General features: G+C 33.1%; 1 protein-coding gene across 1 annotated transcript; it reads right to left on the reverse strand.

Annotated features, from left to right (window-relative positions):
- Positions 1-14,366: 14,366 nt before the first annotated feature.
- Positions 14,367-14,912, reverse strand: LOC141389127 (uncharacterized). Its single transcript, XM_073960192.1, has 3 exons — positions 14,799-14,912; positions 14,562-14,735; positions 14,367-14,496 (listed from the first exon to the last, which is right to left on the reverse strand). Exons 1-3 carry the CDS (start codon positions 14,910-14,912, stop codon positions 14,392-14,394), a joined length of 393 nt encoding a protein of 130 aa, XP_073816293.1. The 3' UTR covers positions 14,367-14,391.
- Between the last annotated feature and the right edge of the window lie 4,339 nt (positions 14,913-19,251).

Consider the following 19,251-nt stretch of genomic DNA (forward strand, 5'->3'; position numbering starts at 1 on the left):
AAAATCATTTTTTTAAAAGTGGTTTATGTGTGACCTTTTTTAATAATTAAATGGAATGAATGTTATTTTTGGCATTAATAGGCAAAAGTTCATGCATTCTCGCGACAGGAAATCATTTTTGAGCAAAAAGGGCAAAAAGTCATAACCCTAATGTACATAGCGAAATATTTACCCATTTAAAGATTTTTTGAATGTTAAGATGCAACTAACGGCACACTTTGACCGCTGTATGAGACATGGATAAATGCATACATATTGATAGAGATGCATCCGCTGTATCCGTAAAGCGCATGCGCCTCAATTGATTTTAAAGGATTCGCGAATTACATGCTTTTTAACTTTTGCGTTTTTTATTGCTTGTAATTTCAATATTACTCTCTACAACTTATTTCTATTGCTTATCACAGAAAGCCAATATACTTTCACGATGACAAACTGTTTTCCTTGTAGACGTTTTAGGAAAATACTTCAGGTTTTGTATGGAAATTTAGAGAAACTGTAGAATAACTCTGGGCTCTCTTATACTTCAGTATATGTCTGAGTTTCGAAGCATTGCTAGAGAAGCCACTCTACAGCCGATATGTCTGAAGATAGGCAACTCTTCAGAGCCAGCAGTGAAACCAGGTCACATAATTTAGTGGTTGTGTGGGTTCGAATCTTCGGCTTTCCCTTTCCACTTGCAAAAATCTTCGATCATAAAGCTCAACTCCAACGAGAAATTAATAACAAAAATTTTTGATTTGCTTATACCCTAGACAGACGGCAGAGTTAATTTGAATTAAAAATGTCCTAATTTGAATTAATTTTTCACCCTGACAGACGATAGTTTCTGCATTTATGAAACAGCTGTTTGTGTTGTTTGTTTGCACCCAGCAGACCATTTCATAAAGCTTCACAAAAGTTCGCCAAAATATGCGATACAAATACACTTTCTACCATTGACATTTTCACCACGGTGTAGCAAAAATAAATTTAATTTATTCGCAATATTTTAGAGTCTTTTTAATATTATAAAAATATTGCAAAACTTTAAAAAACATTTGAAGAAGATATAATTTTCGATAGAATTGGTATGGTGGGTAATGACATTTTTTGTGAAAATAAAAATTTTAAAAAGAGATTTGTTAGAAGGCGTGAAAAACGATTAGCTGCTATTCTACTCGCGAAAGACCACTGCTTATTTTGAAGAAACGCGAAAATTGCTGATTATATTTCCTTTTTTATTTTCTTAAACATGGAAATTTGACAAAAGACAATTGATTTTCAACAGCATTGCCATATTGAAATTGCTAAATTCAGTTTAAATTTCCTTTGATTTTGTGCATTAAGAATGTGGATAATGTACGAATTAATTTGAATTAAGGCAGTTAATGCAAATTAACGCTGCCGTCTGTCTAGGGTATTATTAAAGTAATAAGCCAAACAGAACTGTGAATAAGTCTGAGTATAAAAATAAACACTAAAAATTTAGTACTTTGTTTCTTTGCAAAGAATCCAAATTCTACTAATGATTTTTTTATGTTTTACAATTGTACAGAAATACAAACCTCCATATCTCCTAAGCGCAACATCGTTAACGTAAATAGATTTTCAATGCCGAATTAGCACTGACATTTCAGTTGCAAATGTTTTTAACATCACTGTATTTGAAATGTTCCGGTTAATGGAGAGACTGCTATTATTTAATTTATTTTCTAAAGCATAGTTTTAGGCTCATGTATTCTTTTTTGTAATGTTGGATTTGATATAAACATTAAAGCGGGGTACACACGATCAGTTTTGACTGTTAATTTTGCTCAAATAATTGGATGCTTGCCGGTGTGGCCGCTCACTTTTGTCAGTCATCAGGCAACAACAAAATATTTTGTAGTTGTTGGACAGTTTGACATTTATCGATATTTCCGAAAAATCGACATTCAAAACTGATCGTGTGTACCCCGCTTTAGGGTGATCTGGTAGCTCTTAATTGTATAACTAACCAAAGAGTTCAGACTTAAAACGATTGTAGTGACAATTACTACGACCAAACTTGACGAGAGTGTGTAAAACAAAGGATGAATTTTTGATGTTTTTAGAGGTAGCATAGAGTATGTCGCAGAAAATTTCAAGTTGATCGGAGCAAAATTGGCTGAGATATTAGCATTGGAAAGGAACAATTTATTGTGATTTGCTTGCAGCATAAACCTTAAACGCGCGTTTCTCGAAATTGCATTTTTGAACCCGGTGCCAACAATAGCTCGAAAACGAATTGGCCGATCTTCATATGCTTTGGTGAGGTTATTAAATACATAAAAAGCTTCTCTTTAAGTGAGACAGATTTTGTTAAAAATTTTGTTTATCCGATTTTTTGAAAAGAAACGTCAATTTTTTTCGTTGAAATCGAAATTTTGACTTGGACAGCTCACATTTGTTAACCCTGCTACTACGTTAGAAAAAAATCACATACGCTATGTTGGGGTCATTTGATGACCCATCTATTGAAAAAATTATATAGTATACATTTTTAAAAGGTTTTTAATGCGTGGGATAATAGCTTGAAGTGTTTATTAAAAAAAATTTTTGTCTGATCAGTAATAAATTCAGTAAAGAACTAAAAATTTACATAAATTCGATGTCAATATTATCGGGAAAAATCTGTCACTGAACTGAAAGCATTAGGATTCGTTGTTATTTAATGGAAAAATACAACAATAAATTTAATTTTTTTGTATTCTTTATTTATTTTTTGTTTTGTTATCATCTAAAACAAGAAAAATATGTAAGGAAAATGCTAAAAAAAAATAAAATTAAATTTTGACATGCCACATTATATACGCACGGGGTCATAAAATGACCCTAACATGTTATGTGTAATAATGCAATAAATAGACTTATAAGCACAAAATATTGATGAAAGTTACTGATTTCAGTATATCTCAAAAATTCATGCACTGAGTAGTAAGGACTTTTAATTATATCCCACCAGTAAGATATACGGTGATGATAAATACGATTTGGGTCATCAAATGACCCCAACGTAGTAGCAGGGTTAATGTATTTTTTTAAAATTCTGTTTCGCTTAAAGACAAGATCACTAGGTTCGCCCACAAAAATATACGATGATCGCATCATCCGTTTCTGAGCTATCTTTGGGGGATTTTTCTTGAAATTATTGTTTTATTTGGAAGTGTAATTTAAGTAGCAACTTAAATTATTTAGCTTTTTACCTATTCAACAGATCTTAATTTGAGGCACATTTGCATGTTCAAAAAATTACAATTGGTCAAAAATAAAAAGATTGCCTTAAATTGTTTATTTTAGGCTTTTTTCAGCATTAGCTTTTATTCAATAAACAAAAACAATTCACCATGCACGTGAAACTGGAAATGACTTGAAACAAACTAATAACATCTTATCATATTTTTATGATTTTATTAGCACAAATACGTTCTAGGCATGTACGAGTACAATAAAAATTACTAAACTATCCAACTGGAATGTCACAAAAGACGTCAAATTCGAAACGAGCAAAACCTTTGACGTATGTACACCAACTTGGAATTACAAATGTTGCTTTTTAAGTATGCATACATTGTCTAGATCCCAAAAGCAATACCTCGTAAATTTTTTATCTAAGCACTTTTCTCGTAATCCTCGTATTTTCTATAAGATATATGTATAGCAAATTTATATCTCTAGTAAAGGTGTATGTATGTACCTGTATTGGGGATTGATTTTTATTTATACAAGGTACAAGCAATCGGGCTCGTCGTTGGACGACGTTTGGATTCTGTTTTTATACCCTCCACTATGGAAGAAATAACAAATTTATATACATTTTATACACATTTTATCTACATATATAAATAAAAATCAAATGGATAATTCTTTTTTTAAAATGTTCCTCATAACTACGGTGACCAACCGTACTCTATTATAGAGTACAGTACTCTCTTTTAGGCCGTACTCTATTTTTTTAACGTACTCTACTTGTCCTCTATTTTCAGTGGCCGTACTCTATGTCCTCTATTTTTGAATTGTTTTACGAATATATGTGAATACATGTGTACGTACATACGTAATCCAAAGAAACCAGGCAGAAGTAAAACAAAAGATTGTCTTGGTTAAAATAAAATCACAAATTTTTCTGTTGCTTTTAATACTTCTGAAGATAAATTTTTAATAACAGAATCATTATTAGCACCAAAAAAGCACCAAAGAATTCTACCGAAGATAATTTTCTGATTTCTGAGTGAAATCGGACACTTTTTCAAAAAGTGTTTGTTATTTCCAGGATTAGAAGGGTTGGCGTTTTTTATTTGGGTTGTCGACTTCTATTTTGCTTTTCAAAATAATCAGGCTTAATCCCATAGTCGCTGTTTTAATATTTTATTAAAGCAACTTTAATTTATTAGGCAGGGAAGACTATAGTTTCACATCTCGCCACAGATCTTCATCAGTTTCCTTGTTTCTTGTTTTTCAACAAGATACTTTTTATACCCAAGTTTCAATTGCTCGCTCAAATAGATAAGTGTCCAAAGAGACACTCTGATCGAGAATTTCTAACAACTATGTCAAAGAAACACTAATAACTTCTTTAATATTGGTCTAAATAGAAAAAAACCTTTTTTTGTATTCTTTGTCTTATCAGATGTCTAATAAAAAATAGAAAAAAAATTTCACAGTTGGCTTGGATACAATTTTCGCGATTTAATATTTACAATCAAAAAATGTTAAGTCCTATTTGGTAGTGGGATTCAAAATATTACTTTTTTCTATTTTTTTTTTAATTTATCAAGAATTTTTCAAAAAAAAAAAAAAAATCAGAAAATATTCTGGAATGTTTTGCACATCAACACAGCCAAAAATAAAGAAAATCAAAAACGACTGTTGGAAAAAGTGTTCGATTTCACTCAGTGATCCACATATGTACTCTATTTTCACCGGAAGATATTGGTCACCGTAACCATATGCCCAAACGGGTTTTAAAGTTTGATTGTATATCATGAGCTTGTTTTCTATTGAGAGTTTGGATTTTCTTGCAATCAACCAATTTAATTTCTTCCACTTGAGTGGTAGTTCAGTAACCTTAATATTTACATGCTCGCTCCAGCGTAATTTAGCATCTAAGGTAATACCTAGATACTTCGCTGTATTTGCATAGGGGACCTGTATACTGTCTATAAATATTGGGCTACACACCATTGCTCTGTTAGTGAAATCCATATGTGTAGATTTAGAGCTATTTAGCTTTATTTTCCATTTCTTGGTCCATTCTACTACTGAGTTAAGGGACACTTGGAGTTTTTGTTTTGCTTCATATTCTGTTTTGGCAACTGCTGGTATGGCTGTGTCATCCGCAAATGTCGCCATAGTTGTACCATCATGTTCTGGTACATCGCTTGTATATAATAAGTACAGAAGTGGACCCAAAATGCTTCCATGCGGGACCCCTGTGTGAATCTTTTTTAATTGAGAATATTCGTCTTCATATTTAGCACGAAATTGATGGTTTTGTATGTATGAACTTAGCAAAGTGCAATACTTCATTGGCAGCTGTTGTCGAACTTTTTCAAGAAGACCTGTATGCCACACTTTTTCAAACGCTTGGGATACATCCAAGAATACTGCAGAACACACGTTCTTTTCTTCTAGAGACCTTTCAATAACATCAGTAAAACAGTGAACTTGATCGATTGTAGAATGCGCGTTTCCGAACCCAAATTGATGCTTAGTGATAATGCTTTTCTGTTATATTATGGGTTTTAGTCGAGCATGTAAAAGTTTTTCAAATAATTTTGATAAAATTGGCAATAGCGAAATGGGTCTATATGATTTAACTTTAGTAGGAGGTTTTCCAGTTTTTGGTATCATTATAACTTCAGCAACTTTCCAAAATATGTGCCCTTATTTTGGAAAGTTGCTGAAGTTATAATGATACCAAAAAATGGAAGTTTAAACGTAGCATTGAAAATTTGCGTTAGCATGATTATTATTTTATTTGGCACATCTCTAAGCTCTTCGGTGGTTATTAGGTCGAAAGCAGGTGATTTTTTCAATTTCAGTTCCCTATTTGTTCTAGAACTTCATTTGAAGTCACCTCTGGAATAACTACGCCATCGTCATCATCATCAGTAATCGTATTGATATGAGATCTTAGATTTTGTTCACTTGGATCATGAGAGAATACATTAGCAAGATGCGTAGAGAACAATTCAGCTTTTTGTGCATTAGTTTTAGCCCAATTACCGTCTACCATATATAGTGGAGATATTTAAGTCACTGGTCTTTTAAGCTTCTTTGTTGCTTTCCATAGGGAGTAATGGGAAGCTTTATCACTACCCAAACCCTGTAAATATTTGTTAAAACTCTGTTTTTTATATTTTTGAATTTCTAAGCTTAATTCGTACGATATTCTATTAAGCCTCGTTTCGTCCGCCGGAAATCTTGATTGTTGCCATATCTTTCTTAATTTTCTTTTCTGGGATATCATTTCTTTGATATGTCCCGGGTATGAAATGAAAGTTTCTTTCCTACGATTTTTTTTTTAATTTATCAAGAATTTTTCAAAAAAAAAAAAAAATCAGAAAATATTCTGGAATGTTTTGCACATCAACACAGCCAAAAATAAAGAAAATCAAAAACGACTGTTGGAAAAAGTGTTCGATTTCACTCAGTGATCCACATATGTACTCTATTTTCACCGGAAGATATTGGTCACCGTACTCATAACCAAACTTATGTTTTTATGCAAAGTAAATTTGATCACGCCCACTTTTATTCCCACTTTTTTCAATTTTAAATTTTAATCTTTTCTACAAAAACTACTAAACTGATTTACTGATTTTCCTGAAATTGTCAGGGAATGTACAGCGATAGCTCCCGATGAAAATAGGCTACATATTTTGTTGAATTTCTGAAGGGATGGGGTACTTCCCTTATACCCTATTTCTTTAAAATTGATATATCTATATAAATAAAAATCAAATGTCGTTCGTTGGTAATGCCATCAGAACGCCTGGGTCGATGTGGATAATTCTTTTTTTGAAATGTTCGTCATAACCCAACTTAAGTTTGTATGCAAAGAAAATTTGACCACGCCCATTTTTTAATTTTCAATTTTAAAGTTTTCTACAAAAACTACTGAACTGATTTTCTTAAAATTGTCATGGAATGTACAGGTATGGCCCCCGGTGAAAATAGGTTATATATTCTGTTGAATTTCGGAAGGAGCGGGGTACGTCCCCTATACCCTATTTCTTTAAAAATGCTATATCTTTATAAATACAAATCAAATATCGTTCGTTGATAATGGCATCAGTTGAGAACAGCTGGACCGATTTGGATAATTCTTTTTTGAAATGCTCGCCATAACCCAACTTAGGTTTTTATGCAAGGAAAATTTTACCACGAAACGTTATATGTCTAAGCCAAACTTATGATTATATCGGTTTCAGCATAAATTTTGGGAGGCAATCGAGTTGTGTGTACCCTAGGTAAATATTTGGAGCCAAAATGTTGGTTGCGCCCCCGATCAAGAAAACGATGTTTTTACTAATTTCCTTAAATGTTGAGGTTCAACGGTCAATAAGCCATGAAAAAGTAAAACATATAAGTCTCAATAAGCGGGAGAATTTGACTTAACCATTTTTTAACTTTTATAATGTGATCACTTTAGGATAAAGACAGGGGACATGGACTATATAAAATGCTAAACAGCATCAGTGAGCGAAAAAACCGATAAAGTCCGTAAGAGAAAAGAAAGGTTACAGACAAATCTATTGATAAATATAAAATTCTCCTCGGTTTGACTTGATTTATCAAGTATACAGTCCATAAAAAGTTGTCATTAAAACTCATTACGACGGGCCAGAAACGCGGACCGGGGTCTGCTAGTATACGATATTTATATACATAATACCCTAGATGAGCATTGCAAGATATATAGATATTTTTTCTTTGTTAAACACATGCTGTTCATTTATTGCGTTTAATTAAATACTGGGATCAATAGTACTTAAGATTGTCCTAAATGTACCATGGGCTAAAGCTTTGAGTTCATCCTTGGCACTGTGCAAACAGTCGTCACTTGCAGCAACCTAAGGATTGGAAGAAATTTAAAATACAAATATTCTCAGTACATAAAGAGTGTTCGACATTACTTACCAAAGTTTTCGGTAATAGAAAATCATCGATAAATTCATCCATATTCAAATGAACGCCTTCTTTGAAAATTGGCATACCATCTACTACTCCATCAATATATAATTCAGAAGCAATTTCGAGTTCATTTATTAATTCATCTTTGATTTGATTGAAACATTCCGAATCAACATGTTGCTAAAATACCAAATTATATATATACAGTCATCAATACTTATTTATGATTAACTTACTTTCTCATCATCGATGATTATGTCAATAATTCCATGGATATCATCAAGTAGATCCGCTTTCACAAAGGCTGCTAACAAAATAATGCCGAAAATTGCAGTTGTAATTAATTTCATATTTCAAATTCAATAAACGTTATGAGAGTTCTACTACGATTGCAACTGAATTGTCTTTGGGAATGGGACAATTATTTATACCATAAACCTACTTCATTTTCTTATAGAAAACATTTATCAAATATTTAATTAATCCATAAGAAAAATTGAGTTAAAATAAAATGCAGTAAAATCAATAAATCCTATTTGAACATATTGTTCTAATCCAAACACATCGTTTGTTTTTCTTTTTTATATTTAATCATTCGATTTTTATTTCAAAACTCAAAATCGTTCAATGCCAATTATCAATAAAATTGAAATTAAAGGGGTAATTAGATTCGAGTGTGTAAATAGCATTGAAACCAAAGAAAATGTTTGTGCCAGGAGAGGATTCCGGCTATTTCAAATGCACTTCTAAATAATCTAATAATCATATCCACCAGTTAATCCACAGTTTTAATCGGGTACCCCTGCATTTTTGCAGGTAGAGAAAGGAAATCATAAGGCTCGACTAACATCGACTAGATAAAGTTGTATCAGGCAGACTAACAGGGTGTTTTTGTAAAAATGCTTGCCTGTCACACGAACCGTTCGTACTAAAACGTATACGTTCAAAATTTGGTTCTTGTAAAATTTTACGAACCATTCGGTTTTATCTGAAAGCTTTCGTCTATTTTATAAAAGCTCTTATATTTCAGGGTTTCCATGATACTTATTTTGTGAATTTTGCATAGGCATTTGCACGTAAAATGTGTTACTTGATGGCAACCCCGATACACAGATGTCAAACAAAAAATAAGAAAAAAAATGTAATAAAATTTGTCCAAAAATAATTGTGATAATATGAAGAAACAGATGTACATATACGCGTGTGCTTCTATGGAAATAAATAAAATTGCATTCCCTTCCAGTTTTCGTGTGTTTTGTGCCATTAATTACTCAAATTATTTAATTTTCTTTCAAAACGATGGGTCTTTTCCATTCGTTTATTTTTGACGTATTCGTTCGTCTGATTTTGTTACGAAAACCAAAAAAAATACGAAAATAAAAAGCTTTCATTTGTTTGTCACACGAATACAAATGTCAACCGCTATGAAAACTAAATTGTGTCTTCGTTCATGAAATCGACGAACGAATGGGCAAAAACTTTTTACAAAAACACGCTGTTAAATAGAATTTATTCAAAATATGTATAACTCTTTGAAGAAAAACTATTCATGACGATGAAAATTGCTAGTAATTGAGTATTCAAATCCTCATTCAATTTGTAAATCTAGTTAATATACAATTCATATAAACATGCAATGCTCATGCAGAAGAAAACGTGACGTTTGACAAAATATTCTCATATGTAGACACATTATGAAGTCCCATAGTTAATAATTATGTTTTTTCTGACTGCATGTGCAACGACAATTTTATCTAATATAATTTTGTAATCTTATCGTTAAAGATATATGTGCCTGCGTCATAACCACCAGTTTGTTGTTTTTTAGCCTTCAAGTCAACTTTTTGCATTTCGACCTCCTTCACGCAACAACGTTCTCAGGCTCACCTTTTTATAACCATCAGCAAGAGTACATACACGATACGATAAAAAATGTGACTGTTCAAACTAATGGTTTTAGAAGCTATATATCGAGATTTGTTTCAGATAATATGGAGTCTATCTACCTGCCCTGTCCGATTGGCTGGTGTACCCGATAATTCTCAAGGAGAGTTCCTGACTTGTTAAGCTTCAACTGCTTTGGGTTACTCTACAACAAATTTTCAAAATATCCATTTGGTGTATTAAATGGTCGGTTCGAGGATAGCTTTCCAATTATCGGTCCATTCCATCAGGTCGCTGCCCATCAAAAGTCAAAACATTTTACTTTAAAACCAATTTATAACAACTTCTTGGATAGGGTATATTTTTTGATTTTATTCAATAGATATGCGCACCAAAACTTTCGATGTAGCAACACACCAAAAAAACTTTTTTGTTAAAATGTTGGAATTGGGGTGAACTATGATGGATATGTCAATCGAATAGTGGAGCATAGTCCGTACAAATGGTAAACTTTGCAATTTTTATGCGGTCCCTTATTTAAATGAGAAGTTCAAAGATAATGGACTCAAAGTTCAAAAAAAACACACCCTAATGGTTGACCTAACATCGGAATATTTAGGACTACTGTTTCCGATACCTCCAACCACCGACGTATGTAAACAGGCGACCCGGACATCCTCAAAATGGTTTCGGCCAACAATTTTTTTGGGAATTTTTTTTACAATTTGTTGTATTTTTTGTTTCTCATATTTACGCTTGAAGAGCCTGTTAAAAGTGGTGAGCTAACACGTGCGACGCGGGGGGCTAATAACCCATCCCTCCAAAAATCATCATATTATGAAAAAACAAAGAAAGTTGACGACCCCCGCAAACGTTTTAATGGCCATGATCAGCGAATCTGCACCTGGAATGTTTGCAATCTTTAAAGAAGGCGCAGTTTACGCATTGGCAGATTTGACTTGAAAAATATAAGGTCGACATTACTGCATTCAGGCAATACGATCGATTGGGAACTGTGTCACAACAACACCTAAAGGTGACGTACTGTATGATAGCTGTCATAACATAAAGTATGAGTTTGGTTGCAGATTTGTAGTTGGTCGGAGGTTAAAACATCTGCTCCCCAGCTTCACCCCACTGAATGAAAGACTTGCAAGGCTGTCTCCAGACCAAAAAAAAAAAAAGAAACAAGAAATCAAATTGATCAAATGTTGGAGCGCTTAGAAGAAACATAAGATCGTTGTCCTGTCCATGACAGTAAAATTATTCCTGGCGATTTTAATGCCAAAATTGGAAAGGTGAATATCATTGGCCCAACAGTCGGGAAATTCAGTCTCCACACTGAAGCATCTGACAACGGAATGAGGCTGATAGACTTTGCAGCGGCTAAAACATGATTGTTAGCAGTACCAGATTTAAGCATATCGATATTCATAAGGGCACCAGGCTGTCTCTAGACAAAAAAAACAAGAAATCAAATTGATCAGGTGTTGGATGTGCGGTCGTTTCGAGGACAAATTTTTCAGCAAAGGTACACGCAGAGAAAAAAATATGTTTGATCCAACAATATTCCAAGAGCAAAATATGTATTGTTAACATATTGTTGGATTTCTCATGTAGTATTGTAAATCCAAAAATAGTTTGTGTCAACTGAACAATATTTCTCTCTTTTCTTCGAAAATTTGTTTCTCTTCTCTCGCTATTCGATGCCGTGTTGAAAAAACAATTTTGGTGAGTTGTGGTGTGTTTGTATGACATGCTGCCTTTACCTTTGTTTTTGTGTGTATGTACTTGTGAGACTCTTGTTTTTATTTGTTTCTGTTTTGTTTCATTCTTCTTTCCTTTTCATGTTTGTTATGGTGTTTAATTATTCCTTATGTTGTGGTGGGTTCTTGTGGCTTTTTGTTTGTCTTTGTTGTCAGCCAATGCAGCAAACCATGTATTGTGTTCATCAATGATTGCAATATTATACGCGACATTTATATCCAAGTTATGCGAAAAGTGTATATGAGAAGTATATGCACTCAAAACAAAAATTTCTGGGCTGGTTTTCTGTATTGACAATACTTTTTGTAAACAAAATTAGATTATGATAGTTCCTACAATTGGTATTGTTAACGATTTTAACAATATTGCGGAAATTCGAAAGTTGTTTTTGTTTTCTATGTTTGGAACAAAAGATGGTATTTTTGGATTTGGATTACAATGTTTGAACAAAACAAATACATTTTTGGAACCAAAACATATATTTTTGTTCCAACAAAAGCGAAAAATATTTTTTCTCTGCGTGTACATAGGTACCGATTAAACGAACATACACAACACGGAAGTTGGACATCGAAAAGCTGCAATCACAACAGATAGCCACAGCATATTCCACTCAACTGGACCAATTGCTTAATCAAATCACACCTCGTCACGATAACATATCAGCACAATGGCAAAATATTGCCCACTCCATGCAAACAGCCGCAAAATTCATACTTGCATACCAGAAACGACAGTCCCATTACTGTTAACTTTTCAACATTTTTTCTCAAAAATGATTTCCTGAAGCAGGGATGAATGAAATTTTGCCTATTAATCAATAAAATAACGTTTATTCTATTGATTAAAACAAATATTTTTTGAAATAATGTATGAAAGGAAAAAAATAAGAACATGAATAAATAACTCAAACCAACTAACAACTAAAATAACGCTTATTTTTATTATTTAAAAACGTCGTAATTTTTTGATTTTCAAAACGTTTTAGCAATTATTGTATCAGCCGGACAATAAACTAACTAAATTTATGATCAAAGAAGTACAGCTCCGGAATTATATGAATGGGCATCCGAGCCGAATAATCTACCAAATATTAAGGTGATATTTTCTCCAGAAGATAATTATTTAAATACGAAGGAAGACTTGAATTTGAGATATTAAATGCCTAAAATTATCGCGGCACAAAAAAATATTCAGTAGTACCCACTTATGCTGGCACACTATTTGCTAAACCATTCTTAAAATCCCAAAATGAAGAAAATTTTAAGATGTGTAAGATAAATTCCTAAATATAATAACAAAGCGAATGTTAATAAATGCAAATTTTTATTATTGAGGTAAAATAACACATTTTGCACAGTGGTTTATAGGAAAAACTTTATTGACAAATTTTAAAAAATGTATTTATTTTAATAAAAGAAACACGGTATTAAATAATTAAAAAAGAAATCTGAAGAAAAAAGAACAACATAATTCATACCATTTTGTTCTTTTCCTCTTCGCTTGCTACGTTGGTTAACAACAACAAAGCACGAAACACACGTGTTTAGCCGCATACACACCACCAAAAAACAAATTTTTTACTCTCCCGTCTTCGCTTCTGCGTCTTCTATTACACCATACACACAGCTCTTTATTATAAAAGAGCATTCCGCAGCTGCGAGAGCCCTGTTGTTACTCTCTTTGACAAAAATCCTCTCTCCACCCATAAAAAATATGTTCTAACATAAAAAATATGTTGGTACCCAAACAAATAAAATTGAGATATGTTACAAAACGTTGCAAATATACATTTGTTTGGTCACAAACAAATTATGTTTGGATCCAAACATATATTTGTTTGCAACCAGTCCCAAACAAATATTTGTTTGGATCCAAACATATTTCTAACATATATTTTTCTGCGTGCATATATAGGTTTTTTGCGATAAGTTGTCTATCTTCTGTAGAAAAAGTTGACTAAAATCTGGTAGCCTTATATGGAGGCTATACCACAAGGTGGGCCTATATTGTCAAATTTTTTGCAACGAATGTTTTGTACCAGTTTTAATAGTTTGTAAGGTTAACGAAGACTTTCGGTTGAATAATATGACTAAAACTTTCAAAATATCGAAAGTCGAGGGTACCGTCCTAGGGGCTCTATGAAGTCGTGGACGTATACCGACAAATTTCTGGAGAAATGTATTATACCCCACGAAGACTATGCAAAATATGTTTTTTTTGCCACCCTATTGCACACCACTTAATGTTTCAGAGAAAATGCCCCGGTATTAGTTGGGACTAAAGTACATAAGATGATTTTTAAAATAGAAATAACCAGCCAAAGTTGTGCATACATAAAATGAAGTATAATAACACATTTCAACTAGGACAAAAACCAATTTAAAGTTCATGATGGGACACTTAGGCATAAGTGCAGTAAATATTTTCATGATTTTCTAAACTTAAGTTATTGTTTTACCACAATTAGTTCTTCGAATAACGTTTATCTGTTTTAGAATAAAATATTTTCCTGTTTAGAACGCTAGTTTATTCCAACTTGGCTTAAACAAAAAATTAAAGTATTTTAATTATCTCTTTTTATTTAACTCAATTATTTTATTAAAAATCAGGATCAATTGTTTTAAAAGCAGCACCAAATTTAGCCTTAAGGAAAGCCCTGAGTTCGTCCTTAACACTATGCACGCAGTCTTCGCTGGCAGAAACCTATGTTAAAATAAAAACTTCAAATTCAGATTCAGATCTAAAACACAACACTACATTAAACTTACCAAGGCCTTTGGCAATAGTGTATTTTCAATGAAATTGTTCATATTCAAATAAAGACCTGGTTTGAAAACGGGCATACCATTTTCTACTCCATAAACATATTCTGCAGCAGCAACTTCCAGCTCCTTTATCAATTCATCTTTAATTTGACTAAAACATTCTGATTCGATGTGTTCCTGCAGAAGTCAAATTCATTTATTAAAAAAGGATGATGGTTTTTGATTTCGTCGAAAACTTACAGCTTCGTCAGACATGACCATATCAATGAGTTTATGTGTATCTGCATATAGATCTGCCTTTACGAAGTATGCCAACGATACAATGCCCAAAACTAAAGCAATTTGAAATTTCATATTGTTTTTTAAGTAATTTACAAGTTAAATTTCCAAAATTTTAACTGAAGTTTCTTGGCGAATTGGCAGCTATATATACCGAAGCTAATATGAGGTTCAGAAAAACATGGAATATTGCATTCTGTGTCTCAAATTTTCCAAAAGATTTTTTTAAAACAGATATTTATCTATTTGTATTAGACAGTCATTGAACTCAACTTTAATTTAATTTTATATAGAATGGGGGGAAAATATTTTTATCGACATATGTTCTATCGATGCATTTGATTATAAATAAATCAATAGAATTTATTTATAATTTACCAAACATTTATATTTTTTCATTAAATGATGAAAAATATATTTATTCTGTGACAGGTGTTCTATCGGCTTTAAGACAGCCTTGAAAATATGTGAATCCGGCAAACTTTTTATGGACCATGACCTTTGTCTTCACACTAAGAATATTCGCCTCTTCACAGAGAAGATGCTAAGAAATTACAATGACGACTATATCGCATTATACGAAATGGAATGGTAAAGGCGACACAACAACACCTGAGTAGGGACAAGCCGTGAAAGTAGTTGTGGTTAATAACTCTTCTTTCGTTTTCTGTTAATGTTAAGATGTTTAGCAAACAAGCGTCATATATTCGAGGGCAGTATTTCTGGAGGTGTATAGTATGGAGGGTATAAGTTTGTTTTTCTGTTTGTAACACATCGAACTAATTGCGACCATATAAAGTATATATGTATATTCTTGATCAGTAGTGCGATTCTCTATCTAATTTTTTTAATTACCGACAAAAATCGTTAAAATTAAAACGCAAAAATTATGAATGAAAAGTTAAAATAAAAGTTAACAACAGTCTTGCTATTGGTAGAACTTTATGACTACTTTTTATTCGTCGCTAACTTACCGTTTTACCGACTTTTCTCGGCATCTTAAAAAATGTGTTAGAGCATCGAACTACAGCATAAAATTCTAAGATTATCTAGTCATGTCCGTCCGTCTGTTGTAATCACTTTAGCGTCCGCAATGATTGAGATAGAACGCACCCGAGTATCTTTTTGGTTTTAGACACCATTTGTGTTTGGACGAAATGTGTTTCAGACAGTTTGGAGTCGATTTAGCCATGTCTGCCCTCTGTCTGGCTGGTGCGCACGATAACTCCTGAACGAAGCAACCGTTAGGGTTCAAACTTGTCATTCGTAATATTTTGCCCAAACTTAGTTTAAGTTCGAAGATGGACCATATCGGTCCACACCTTCGAGTACCTCCCACACAAAATTTCGAAAAAGTTCAGTTTAAGACCTGCTCTCGGATCGCTTTGATTTTTGTTGTAACAAATTGTATTCGATGCCCCAATAACGACGGTACAAGTTTTATCAGGGGCAAGTCCATACTTCCTGAGTGGTTGGAGCGCACCATAACTCTCGAAAGGATCACCCGATTCGGTTTTAAATTTTGCGTTCATAACATTTTGTCGAAACATAGCTTAAGTTCGAAGATAGACCATATCGGTCCACACGATAACTCTTGAACGAAGCAACCGTTAGGGTTCAAATTTGTCATTCGTAATATTTTGTCCAAACTTAGTTTAAGTTCGAAGATGGACCATATCGGTCCACACCTTCGAGTACCTCCCACACAAAATTTCGAAAAAGTTCAGTTTAAGACCTGCTCTCGGATCGCTTTGATTTTTGTTGTAACAAATTGTATTCGATGCCCCCATTACGACGGTACAAGTTTTATCAGGGGCAAGTCCATACTTCCTGAGTGGTTGGAGCGCACCATAACTCTCGAACGGATTTTGTGTTCATAACATTTTGTCGAAACATAGCTTAAGTTCGAAGATAGACCATATCGGTCCACTCCTTCAGTTACCACTCGCACAAAAGTATAAAAATGTTCGGAAAAAACTGTGCGCAATTCTTGAAGGGAATAACCGATTTGGTCCATACTTTTCATATCGTGATATCTCTACGGGACATAGATCATGTTCGAGTATGGACTATATAGGTTCATTCCTTCGACTGCTTCCCAGACAAAATTTTTGAAGAGTACAGTTTAGGGCCTGCTCTCAAATCGTTTTGTTTCTTTTTTGTAACAACTTGTATTCGCTACTTCCATTACGACAGTATACGTTTTTTCAGGGGAAAGTCCACACTTCCTAAAAAAAATAGCCCGAAAATTTAAAGTACCCCTATGGCACCATCAGCCGAATCGGTATAAAATTTACACTTCCAATTGCTTTGGTTTTGGTTGTAGCTTTCCCCATTACGACGGTACATGTTTTTTTAGGGGCAAGTTCTTACTTCTTGATATAATGGCCCAAAAGCTCCACAAAAGCCTGCCGGCACCAACTAAATTGGGTAGTACGAAAGATAACCCTCGAAAGGAGAAACCGATATGGTTCAAACGTTGTACATCGTATTATATAGACGTCAGAAGTATTGTATGTTACTTCTTTTCTTTAGGTCCGAGTTGGGGGTATATCTCCGTTGGCCAAGCCGACTGATACTTTTTACTTGTTGTTTTGGAAGTTACTGAACCAAAAATTTATATATTTTTTTTACTAAATGGTGAAAAATATATTTATTCTGTGCAGTTCGACAGAGAAAATGCCTCTTCACAGAGAAAATGCCAAGAAATTACAAGGACGACTAAGTATACGCTTTATACCCCTCTTCAGTTTGCTTTTAATGACGTTTACCAAACATGCGTCATATATTCGAGGGTAATATAGGTATATATACTCTTGATTAGCATCAAATTCTAAGTCGATATAACCAGGTCCGTTTGTCTGTTGAAATCAAGATTTGCTCGCAACCCAATAAACAATTTTTACCGAGGGCTCTGATATTAGATTCTTTTAAGATTTTTTCCAAAGTTTGTTCAGAAAATGTACGGAATTCTCAAAATTTCCCCTTAGAAATTGAAGTGATCTTCAGCAAGATTTCGTTTAACAATTTCTGCACACTTTCGTGCGCTTGTTTTCGAAAATGTTGCGAGTAATCTGCACATACTCTAATGGGAAATTTTGATTCGTTTCTCTCTCTCTCGGTAACAAAATTGCCGAACATTCGTCGAGAGTTGATTTAAAGGAAAGGGAGAGATTTTTTGTGTCTTCACGATATTGCTTGTTTTTTTTTAGTTATTTTGCAGCTGTTAAGTGAAAAAGACGTAACGGAACAAGTTATTTTGTGATGAAATTGGCACATGTTTTACAATAAATGAAAGTATAAGATAGTAAACACATTTTCTAAAACGCTGTTTATAATATTGTTATTTCTATTTTAGATAAATCAAATGGAAATTTTGTTCGCAAGGACTGTGCTTTATGATTTTATAAATGTGCAATTCAGTGGGCAGCAGCGACGAATACTATTTCATCAACATTGTAATAATAAAAAGTTCAACAAATATTTTAAATAAAGTTCCAATTTAATCAATGAGAAATTCGAATCGTATCCTAATTAACATTGAGAATTTTGGAAGAAAATATTCAGAATATCTAATAAAACACCATAATAGTTTCCGATTTACGGATAAAATATCTAGAATTTTTTTAGAAATTGTTCCGAAAATTTTCAGAATCTCGAAACAAATCTCCGAAAAGAATTCTTTTTTCTTCGGATTTTCGAATATCAGAAAATCTTTCGAATTCTAAACGAATTCGTGTAGAAACTAGAATGTCCTTTCCGAATTTCCCTCGACAAAACGTTCCGATTTCTGCGAACCGCTTCACACAAATTCGGGACTGTTTGGCATGCGATTACGGCATCAGAAATGGAAACTTGTGCAGAAAATACATCCGAATTCGGTACGATCTCGGCAAAAATTGTTGGCTGGGAATATACACTGCCCGGCATAGTTATTTTGACAAAATCTACATTTGCCTTAAAAGGCATGTAATTATTGTCAGAATTCATAAAACGGGATATTAACAGCTTAGGGTTTTTTCTGACCTCTCAGCTAAATACAAATTAATGGATCAATGAAATTCCAGCTTAATTTTAGTTAAGGTGGGCGAATGTTTAAATAGGGAGGCAAAAGCAAAACGGCATAAGTATTTTGACACGTCATAATTGTGTTACTTTTTGTAATTAATCGTACCTTTCGGTACCAAAATTAATTGCTTTAGCTAAATTATTAACTTTTAAGTAAAAATGTACTTGACAGTACTAGATTTTAAATTTAAATGGGGAACGTTGTTGTCAAAAATTTTAAATTACAGTTTTGGTGATAAGTGTAACTAATGATTAGATATTGCTGCAGTTATCTTTTTATTTTGTAACGAATAAGTATAAAAATACTGGAAACTCTGTAAATATGCACGATCTAGGCAGAAAATGT

This window comes from Musca autumnalis, unplaced genomic scaffold (assembly GCF_047663935.1).
Source record: "Musca autumnalis isolate F117 unplaced genomic scaffold, ASM4766393v1 scaffold_1, whole genome shotgun sequence".
NCBI classification, from domain to species: Eukaryota; Metazoa; Arthropoda; class Insecta; order Diptera; family Muscidae; genus Musca; species Musca autumnalis.